The sequence below is a fragment of the Chanodichthys erythropterus genome, chromosome 7 (genome assembly GCF_024489055.1).
Source record: "Chanodichthys erythropterus isolate Z2021 chromosome 7, ASM2448905v1, whole genome shotgun sequence".
Taxonomy (NCBI): Eukaryota; Metazoa; Chordata; class Actinopteri; order Cypriniformes; family Xenocyprididae; genus Chanodichthys; species Chanodichthys erythropterus.
The window spans coordinates 21088925-21100288 of NC_090227.1; the positions used below are offsets into that span (position 1 = coordinate 21088925).

At 42.4% G+C, this 11364-nt stretch overlaps 1 protein-coding gene across 2 annotated transcripts; it reads left to right on the plus strand.

The window, feature by feature from the left end:
- The first annotated feature begins 5371 nt into the window (after positions 1-5371).
- On the plus strand, positions 5372-9941 carry LOC137022684 (extracellular calcium-sensing receptor-like). Of its 2 annotated transcripts, none has more exons than XM_067389118.1 (6): positions 5372-5595; positions 6046-6337; positions 6552-7379; positions 7495-7722; positions 7889-8012; positions 9028-9941. In XM_067389118.1, exons 1-6 carry the CDS (start codon positions 5372-5374, stop codon positions 9939-9941), a joined length of 2610 nt encoding a protein of 869 aa, XP_067245219.1. The 2 variants fall into 2 exon arrangements, with proteins under 2 accessions (XP_067245219.1, XP_067245220.1); XM_067389119.1 differs by having other exon boundaries at positions 5483-5595; positions 7898-8012.
- Positions 9942-11364: the final 1423 nt, after the last annotated feature.

Below are 11364 nucleotides of genomic sequence, written 5' to 3' on the forward strand. Positions count from 1 at the left end.
GAACTCTGGCACCCGGAGTAACACTTAAATTAAAATTATAAAATCTGATGAAGGTGTGCTGGGATGACCATCCAGCCGCACCACATATGTCATCCAGAGAAACTCCTGATAAAAGAGCTTTAGATGCCGCCATACCTCGTGGAATGAGCGCGCACAATTAAGGGACATGGGCGCCCCACTGTTTTATATGCGAGTGAGATGGCCTCGACCACCCACTTACTCATCCTCTGCTTAGATGCTGGGCTCCCTCTCTTAGGGGACCCATAACACACAAACAACTGGTCTGTTTTCCTCCACAGGGCAGCTCTGTGGACATACGCATCCAGTGCCCTCACAGGGCAAAGCAGATTCTTCCTTTCCTGATCTGAATTTGTGAATGGAGGCGGGCAGAACGCCTCAAGTAATGGGACCTGGGACCCTCGTTGGTACTTTTGGGACATAGCCCGGTCTGGTGTGTAGAAAGGCCTTAATCATACCAGGCACAAATTCTAAACATGATGGAGCTGACAGCGCTTGTAAATCACAGACCCTCTTTAAGGATGAAACAGCTAACAAAAGGATGGTTTTTAGTGTAAGGAACTTCTCTGACACTTCTTCTATTGGCTCAAAGGGAGCCTCGGCTAACCCTTGGAGCACAATAGTTAGATCCCAGGTCAGGGTTTTTGTGCGCACCGCAGGTCTAAAGCTGAGTGCGCCACGGAAGAAGTGTATAACCAGGGGGTCTCGGCCCACCAAGGAGCCCCGTACAGGGTTATGATAAGCCGAAATGGCTGCAATATAAACCTTCAGTGTTGAAGGAGTTAAACGTTCCGAAAACTTTTCTTGAAGGAACTGTAGCACGTAGCTGATAGGAGACTGGACAGGGTCCAAATTATGTTGTTCGCACCATGTAGTGAACAACTTCCATTTGTAAGAATACAGCTTCCTCGTGGAGGGAGCTCTGGAGTGAAGGATGGTCTCCACAACCTCGGTTGGGAGACCAGATTCTATGAGCCTTGCCGCCTCAGAGGCCAGGCCCACAGTTTCCACATTTCTGGACGGGGATGGAGAATCGTGCCGCCCGCTTGAGACAATAGATCCTTTCTGAGAGGAAGCTCCAAAGAAGAGCCGTGAAGTAGTGACATTATGTCTGAAAACCATATTCTGGTCGGCCAGTAAGGGGCCACCAATATAAGGTCGACGTTCTCCTGGCAAACCTTCTCCAGAACTCCCGGGAGCAGTGCGACTGGGGGAAATGCATACAGGCGCAACCTCAGCCACGTCTGTGGCATAGCATCCAGCCCTAGAGGTGCTGGGTGCTGCAGGGAATACCACAGAGGGCACTGAGATGACTCCTCTGTGGCAAATAGATCGACTTGAGCTCGACCGAAAGTTTTCCATATTAACTCCACCACCTCGGTGTGGAGTTTCCATTCCCCCGGTCTCGCGCTCTGCCTCGACAGAGCGTCCGCCCCACCATTCAACTGCCCAGGGATATAAGCTGCTTTCAGCGAAAGGAGCTTTCCCTGGAACCAGAGGAGGATGCGACTGGCCAACTTGGATAATAGGCGAGACCGCAAACCCCCCTGATGGTTGATGTATGAGACCACCGCAGTGTTGTCCGTACGGACCAACACATGGTGATCTCTCAGGTCTGGGAGGAAGTGTTTCAGAGCAAGAAACACCGCCATCATCTCCATCCGATTTATGTGCCAGGAGAGCTGATGGTCCTCCCAAAGACCCTGAGCCGAGCGACCACTCATGATCGCCCCCCAGCCCGTGAGAGAAGCATCTGTCGTAAGCATTACGCAACGACGAGAAATCCCCAGCACGGGACCCTGGGACAGAAACCAAGGCTTCTTCCACATGACCAGAGCACGAAGGCATCACCGCGTGACTTTAATAATGCGAAAAGGATTTCCCCTCGGAGAAAACCCCTTGGTCCTGAGGCACCACTGTAAGCGTCTCATGTGCAGAAGGCCAAAAGTAATAACGTTGGACGCGGCTGCCATCAGACCCAACAGTCTCTGAAACTGTTTTACAGTGAGTGACTGGCCTAACTTCACCCCATTCACGGCCCCGAGAATGGAACTCACACAAGCAGGGGACAACTGCGCCTGCATCGTGGTGGAATCCCAGGTTACTCTTAGATAGTTTGCAACCTGACTTCGCCCCCGAAAGCAAACCTGAGGAACTTGGATGGATGGATACATGGAAGTATGCGTCTTTCAGATCTATCGCTACAAACCAGTCCTTGGACCTGATCTGAGGAATGATCTATCTGAGTGTAAGCATTTTGAACTTCAACATTCTTACAGATCGATTTAGTACACGTAAATCTATGATCGGACGCAACCCTCCATCCTTCTTTGGAACAATGAAGTAAAGGCTGTAAAAGCCCGACATTTTGCTGGGAGGGGGAACCCTTTCTATAGCCCATTTTTGCAAAAGCGTCGTAACCTCCTGTTCCATCACCAGAGACTGCTCTGGGGGTACCACTGTGGAAAGCACCCCTTTGAACTTGGGCAGACGAGAACCAAACTGAATTCTGTAACCCTGTTCTATCACGAGCAGCACCCACTTCAAAATATTTGGGAGACTTTTCCATTCTTCCAAATATTCTACTAAGGGAACCAGCCTCTCGAGACTGGTCTCTGGTGTTTTTTGAGCACTTGGCTCGTCTATTTGACGCGGCACACCGGCAGACAAACGAATTACGTGCTGACAGACCTTCCTCGGAGTATCGCGGAGACTGCTGTGTCCTGACGCACACTGGGTGGCAGGGTTGACAGTACGGTCCCCTGAGGGCACCGGAAAGGATCCGATATCCGAATCCTCCCGGAGGGGGCTGCCCTCGAGAGATCCTGCACTACAAATGTCAGGACTTCTTCTCTGAAGCCTTCCGGGAGATAATGACGGTCCTCAGATCCGTCCTACCTCCGGAAGGCTTCTCCTGTGCCGCCCGTCCCGGTCCCCAAGATCTTCGTGGGGGAGTGCGGGAGGCGACACTGGCCTTCTGTTGCACCCTGTGGGCTGAGGAGCTGGCTGTCGGCCGAGGCTGCTCCCGCCCAGCAGCCTCGGGGGGATGAGAGCGGCGGGGAATGTTTTTGGAGAATGCCGCTGTTTGTTTCCGTGTCTCCTGAAACCTGTCAATGACAGTTGACATCGCCTCGCCGAACAGGCCATTAGGAGTCCATAAGCATATTTTTATATCTCTCCTTGATGTCAGAGAGATTAAGCCATAGGTGTCTCTCCGTGGCCACCAGGGCTGCCATAGAGCGGCCGATGGATTTGGCCATCTCCTTGGTGGCCCATAGAGCTAGATCTGTTGCCTTTCTTAGCTTGTGCAACGCTTCAAAGGACGCTTCTACACTCTCATCAATTTCCCCTAGCAGGTCGGCTTGATATGCCTGTAGGATTGACATTGTGTGAAGGCATGCAGCCGCCTGACCTGCCGCCCAATAAGCATTGCCCACCAAGCCCCTAAAGACAACCTCTAGCTTGGTGGGCAATGCTTATTGGGCGGCAGGTCAGGCGGCTGCAGAGTCGAAGTCTCAGGGGACGATGCAGACTCGGGCGATAGATGGCTCGCAAGCGTCTCTTCAACCCGAGGCATCGCCCCATAGCCATGATGTTTCAGCCCAACTATATTGCTGTATAATGATGTTTGTGGGCTATAAAATCTATACTGAACTGGTCTCTTCCACGACCTCGACACCTCGGTGTGGAGGTTGGGAAAAAACGGCAGACCCCGACGCTGAGGTAGTGACTGCGCTGGAAGAAACCTATCATCTAATTTGCTTTTGGTTTTACTTTCAGCTTTCTCCACGGGCCAGTCAATATTTATCTTTTATACTGCCCTGGTCACTATCTCTAATAGCTCCTCATATGCAGGGGATGAGGATGGCGGTTCCTCATCGACGCTCTCCACATCAACCTCCTCGGAGGTGTGTGGTGAGCGCACTGGCGCCGTTGTACTGTGGCTGCCGTCACATCATCCAAGTGGATGCTGCACACTGGTGGTGAATGAGGAGAGACCCCTGATATGATTGTAAAGTGCTTTGGGTGTACAGTAGTACATATGAAAGAGCTATATAAATGCCTCATTCATTCATTCATTCATTCATTCAAGATATGTTGAGCATCGGTGTCTCCCTTTGGGGGGAAGAAACCGCTACGCGTGCTTCCGCCACCAAAGGAGAGACACTGCTCAACCCCCAGGCATTTCACGCACATCTCGTGTGTATCTCCCGTCACAATGAAACATGGGCAGGGAGGAGTACACTTTTCTGCCATTTTATATATATATATATATATATATATATATATATATATATATGCGTGTCTTATTGTGCTTGGAAACTCTTGTCCTCAGACGAAAAGACCACAGTGTGTATAGACAATACAACAGTAAATAAAACAGACAAGATACAGATAGCGCTTGCTGAAGACAACAGAAGCTAGCGTGCTTTGTTCTTCACGAACACAAAATACAGAGGGTTCCCATCACATCACTCGATGTAGCGTCGATAGTTCCCACAAAAGGGAACCAAAGATTGTTAGTGAGTTTTTGAAATGAGTGCATGAGTGCGTTTACCACCAGCATTCGCTGTGTCGTGTTAGTGGATTCATTATTTCGGACTCACCGCAGGTAACTCATAATCTGCAGTTGTTACTCCTGACAAAAAAATTGCATGCGGCGCCCGTGGAAAGTTACTGGAGTGCGCACGTCTCTCACAAGGAACACAATGGCAGTGATTGACAAGCCAGAGGGCTAATCGTTTACACGATGATCACGTAAACGATAGGCTGATGTTTTTAAGGCCCTACCTCATGCACAGATGATGTATATTAATATTATTCATTTTAGTGCATCTAATAAATAGTTTTTTATTAGTTAGTAAAGACATTTTTAAGTAATATTGCAAAAATGTATAAAACAAAACATCCTCTGTAGCACCTTTAATGAGAGTGGGTGACTTATTTTAGTCACTATGTTGTAATAACAGAGGAGACTGAATTGTGAAACTGATCTCTGGATAAAAACAATGAAGGTGGGACTTAAGTAAGTCCCAAAAGGGGGAGATGTGATCTGAAAAATTTGTGATGTTTCAGTTTAAAGCAGGCCTTATAAAATAAAATACATTACAATAATAATTATTAGTACAAATTTAAATGTTGGAAATATATTAAAATATTGTTAATTCTTTGTTTTATAATAATTGTTGTACTTGGTGGAAGTGGAGGGTTCCAAAATACAAAAATGACGTCCTCATTTCCAGAGAGGGAAGTGGCACCACCTGCTATTAAAAAAAAAAAAAGCACCACACAAAATCTTTATATAAATCAGCCAGCTGACTAAAGAGTAACATAGACTCATAAGAAGAGAGGGATGTGGGTAATTCTGTATATTTTCTTGTTACTGTCTTGTAACTATATCTGTGTAGCTTTGATGGTCAGTTCAGGTTCCTGTCAGCTCCAGGGACACTTTACATTGAAGGGGATGTTCCAGGATGGAGACCTTCTCATTGGTGGTCTGTTTGAGGTTCAGAGATTCATCAAAGTATTCCCTGAGCTGAGCTTCAGAACAGAGCCAAAACTACCACATTGTGAGCAGTGAGTCTGGACTAACACCTGAAGAAAACTTAAGACAATATTTTTTTTTGTGACTGCATATATATTTATACATTGTAACTTTTCAATGATAATTTAGTCTTATATATATATATATATATGTAATATATATATATATATATATATATATATATATATATATATATATATATATAAAAATTGTGAATTGTAAAAATTGTGAAAAATAAAATAATAAGAGATTAACTGAATTTCATAACACAATAGTTTCAAATTTAATTACACTTTGTATCATATATATATATATATATATATATATATATATATATATATATATATATATATATATATGATACAAAGTGTAATTAAATTTGAAACTATTGTGTTATGAAATTCAGTTAATCTCTTATTATTTTATTTTTACAGTTAGTATTACTAAGTTAATCACAATTTAATTTATGTTGTCTTCTTTAGCTTCTATATGACAAGCTTCCAGCAAGCACTAACAATGGTTTTTGCGATTAATGAGATTAATAACAATCCCCACCTGCTGCCAAATATCACACTTGGTTACCAGATCTACGACAACTGTTTAAGGCTTGAAGTAGCATTCCGTGGTGCCACAGCTCTGGTTAGTGGGACAGAGGAGACCTTCTCTGACCTCAATTGTAAAGGCCCACCACCAGTGATTGGAATCATAGGTGATCCAGGTTCGACTCATTCTATTGCAATTTCCAGTGTCCTGGGGCTGTTTCGTCTGCCTATGGTATGATAGTTAAAACATCTTTTTAGACTTTAATATTTGATTATCTAATATGTCATGTTTTCATTCATAATAGAACTTTGTGCAAATATCACAAACCTGCTTCACAAAAAAAAAAAAAAAAAAATTTAAATACAATACAATACAATAGCTTTAGAACTGATAACATTTGTTCATCTTTCTCTGTCTCTTGTCTCTGCTCCTCATTTCTAATTAGATTAGCTACTATGCCACCTGCTCCTGTTTGAGTGACAGGAAAAAGTACCCATCTTTCTTCAGAACAATCCCCAGTGATGCCTTCCAGGTGCGGGCTATGGTTCAGATTTTGAGACATTTTGGATGGACCTGGGTTGGTCTTCTCTACAGTGATGATGACTATGGTATCTACGCTGCTCAGTCCTTCCATCAGGAAATGCAGCGGTTTGGACATTGTGTTGCTTTTTCTGAAATACTGCCCTATGATAATAACCCCCGAGATAATCAACGTATAACAGGAGTGATTCACACCTCTACAGCTAGAGTAGTGGTTGTTTTTTCTGATCCATCTTTACTGATACCTTTGATGAACGAAGCTATGTTGCAGAACATGACAGGCAGGCAATGGATTGCAAGTGAAGCTTGGGCCACTTCAACTGTGTTTAACACACCACGTTTCCTGCCCTTTCTGGGGGGCACACTGGGCATTGCCATCAGACGTGGGGAGATTGAGGGGCTTCATGACTTTCTGTTACATCTTCGTCCCAACAATGATCAAAGAAATATTATAGTGAGGATCTTCTGGGAGAACATGTTTGGGTGCAGTTTTGAAACTGGGGATAAAGAGACAGAAGGAGAGCAAGTGAAAAAGGTCTGTACAGGGCAGGAGGATCTGAGCACGATAAACTCACCATACACTGATGTTTCAGGGTTGAGAGCATCTTATAATGTGTATAAAGCAGTTTATGCCTTGGCACATGCACTTCATAACCTGATGCAGTGTGAAGAGGGCAGAGGACCATTCAGTGGGAACAGTTGTGCTGACACAACAAATCTGAAACCCTGGCAGGTAATTTTCTCTAGACATATAGATGAGCTGAATGTGGACAAGCAAAATATGGGCTCTATGTTAATTCAAATGTCAGATAAAAATATAACACCTGTCCTATATACAAACTGTACAGCTGGTTCACTACCTACAAAAAGTGAACTTCACCACAGGATTTGGGGATCATGTGTCATTTGATAAAAATGGAGATGCTCTGGCCATCTATGATGTGTTGAACTGGCAGCCGAGCTCTGAAGGGTCAATAAGGGTCCACAAGGTCGGTGTAGTAAATGAAGGGGCAGCATCAGGGATGATGCTTACACTGGATGAGGATGCATTTTACTGGAACTCTGAGACAAAAAAAGTAATTAACATTGAATGTTAAATGTCATAATTTTTTCAGATATAAAGTCTAAATATTATTCAAAGCTAAGATGAGACAAATGAGAATAAAATAATGTAAAAGCCAAGCTTGTTATTATGTAAAAGTGATGACAAACATGACTGATAACTGATGATGTCTCTTTCAGCCCCCACAGTCTGTGTGCAGTGAGAGCTGCCCCCCAGGAACCAGACGAGCCACGAGGAAGGGCCATCCTGTCTGCTGTTTTGACTGTCTGCCATGCGGAGATGGAGAGATTTCTAATACAACAGGCGAGGAGATTGCTGGCAAAATTTGAATATAATTTGATAGAATTTTCGGTAACACTTTACAATAAGTTTCATTAGTTAACATTATTTAACTTCATTAGTTGACATGAACTAATAATGCACTGCACTTCTACAGCATTTATTAATCTTTGTTGATGTTTCAACATTTACTAATACATTATTAAAGGGTAGGTAGCACACATAGTGTCTATCAATCTCATGTTAATCTTGAGTACCTGTAGAGTACTATTCCTGAAATAGGTAAAATCCTGAAAAAGGTCATCTTTCCCTCACAACCAATTCAGATCCTTTGGTGACAAGAGCTGTGTCTCATTTCAGAAGCTGCATTCTCTGGAGGTCGCATTTTGAAGGCTGCATACGTCATTAAGGATGTCTTATTTAAGAAAAGTAACTGTAATAAAATCGTCTGATATTCATTGTGAGGTGTAAAATACTGTAATTTCTTTCTTACTTTGCATTCTGACAGTTATTTTTCTTAATTGAGACTACCTCAATGATATCTGTAGCCTTCAAATGTGGCCTTCGAAGGGTGCACCCTCTGAATTGGGACACAGCCATTGTTGAAAAATCTCTCTGCTTTTCGTAACCTGAACGGAGCATGTTGATGGGCGTGCTCTTGCTCTTGGTGATGTGTGTGCACGCTTATCAGGGAGAAGTGTCTATAAATGGAATTCCACCCTTTATTATGTGATAAATGGCCATACTCTAAAAGAAAACTCTCTGAAACCTGGTCTGAAACCGGAACTAGTGTATTTGGCACAGAAATACTCTGTCATACGTCCAACTCGTGTTTTGAAACTTTGGCAATGTTAAGCATGAGAATCTAACTCTTTAACAGTGTTAATATTAACTAACATTAATGAATTGTTCATGGTAAGTTCTTGTTGGTTAATACATTATAACAAATACACCTTATTGTAAAGTGTTACCTAATTTTCTCTAAAAATCTTACATTGTGTTTTTTTTTTTTTTTTTTTTTTTTTTTTATTACCCATAGATGCTGTTGAGTGCATGTTGTGTCCAGATGAGTTCTGGTCCAATCCAGATAGGAATCAATGTGTCCCCAAAGAAGTAGAGTTTCTGTCCTATGAGGATCCTCTGGGCATCTCTCTGACCACTGCATCTCTGCTTGGCACCTGCTTCTGTGCTCTTGTGATGATTGTCTTTGCCTATCACCATAACACTCCCATAGTACGAGCCAACAATTCAGAGCTTAGCTTCCTGCTTCTGGTGTCACTTAAACTGTGTTTCCTGTGTGTGCTACTGTTCATTGGTCAGCCACAGTTGTGGACATGTCAGTTAAGACATGCTGCGTTTGGTATAAGCTTTGTCCTGTGTATCTCCTGCATCCTGGTCAAGACTATGGTGGTAATAGCTGTGTTTAAGTCATCTCAACCAGAGGGCAAAGGAGCAATGAAATGGTTTGGAGCAGTTCAACAAAGATGCACAGTTCTGGTCCTAACTGCCCTTCAAGTTGTGATATGTGCAGTCTGGCTCTCTACTGCCTCTCCAACACCCCATAAAAACAACCAGTATATCCGCTCTAAAATAGTATATGAATGTGCTATTGGCTCAGTGGCTGGTTTTTCTATGCTGCTGGGATACATTGGACTGTTGGCAGTAGTTAGTTTTCTCTTAGCTTTCCTGGCGAGAAATCTTCCAGATAATTTTAATGAAGCAAAGTTCATCACTTTCAGCATGTTGATCTTCTGTGCTGTGTGGATTGCATTTGTTCCAACATATGTGAGCTCACCAGGGAAATATGCAGTTGCTGTGGAGATTTTTGCCATTCTGTCTTCAAGTTTTGGATTACTGGTGGCCATATTTGCCCCAAAGTGCTACATCATTCTTTTGCATCCAGAGAGAAACACTAAAAAAGCAATAATGGGAAGAGAAACACAAAATAAATAGTTTTATATTATTTAGCTCCACCATCTACAGACACTTTGTGACAGAATGAATGAAAAATCTATTATTTAGTATTTATTTTAATATACATTTAGTTTACTATATACAAACTGTATATTCTAACCCCTAACCCTAAACCTTCTCTTAAACCTACCCATCACAGAAAACTTTCTGCATATATATATATATATATATATATATATATATATATATATATATATATATATATATATATATATACATGTTCAGATCAGCTGCCATTGTTGAGTGCAACATCCTGTAACAGTCTCATGTCAGTTACATGCAATTTATCCTCTGTAATTCTATTACCCACCCTGAGAGGGCACCAGTGAGCAACACTCTCAGGTATAAACAGGTGTGGGCAGTAGAAATCAGCTTTGTTACTGAAGTTAGCAGAAGTGATGGGAGAAACTAAGCGTTCCAAAGCTTCAAATCAATTGAACCAATTGCTTCGCAAAATAATTCACTGTTTTGAAGCGTTCGGAAAACCACATATTGGTGACCCCTGCTGGTCAGAACAGTATAAGTGAAGTTCCTAAATATAATTTAGGGAGGAGCGAGCCCATCCCTGTGTCTCCTCTGTTGTTTATTCACCTCATGTTTCCCTGCTTCTGTTCCCCTTGTTTGTTACCATGGACACTCATTGGACCACACCCCCTTGTTATCTCATTATCTCATTACCTTGTTAATCTCATCAGCCTTGTTTATATATAAGCCTATATAAGCCTGATTCACTCATCCATTCCCTGCGAAGTATGGTATGTGTAACTCTGCAATTCTGAGCGTTTCTCTGGTTTCTTGTATCCTGTTTTTTTTTTTTTTTGGACTCTCTGCCTGCCTTTGGTTTTCCCATTTGCCTAGTTCCTAGCCTTGTATGTTTGGACTGGGTGCTTGTTTTAATCTTTGCCTGTACACTGGATTATGATTGTGGATTAACATTCTCAATAAAACTGCGTTTGAATCCTCAGCCTTCGAGTCTTTGAGCATTACGTTACATTAGCGTATTTCTTAAAAGTGTGATTAAACATATTTATTAGCAAAGCACTTCTAGTATACTTTTTAGAAATATATTGAAAGTACACTTATTGTTTAGCATATTTCTTAAAAGTGTAATTAAGTATATATTTATTACCAGAGTACTTCAAGTATGTATTATAAACATACTACTTGCATTTTAAAGGTGCCCTAGAACCAGTTTTTACAAGATGTAATATAAGTCTAAGGTGTCCCCTCAATGTGTCTGTGAAGTTTCAGCTCAAAATACCCAATAGATTTTATTAAATTTATTTTTTAACTGCCTATTTTGAGGCATCATTAACTATGCACCGATTCAGGCTGTGCCCCCTTTAAATCGCACGCTCCCTGCACCTACAGTGCTTTTACAATGTTCACACAGCTAATATAA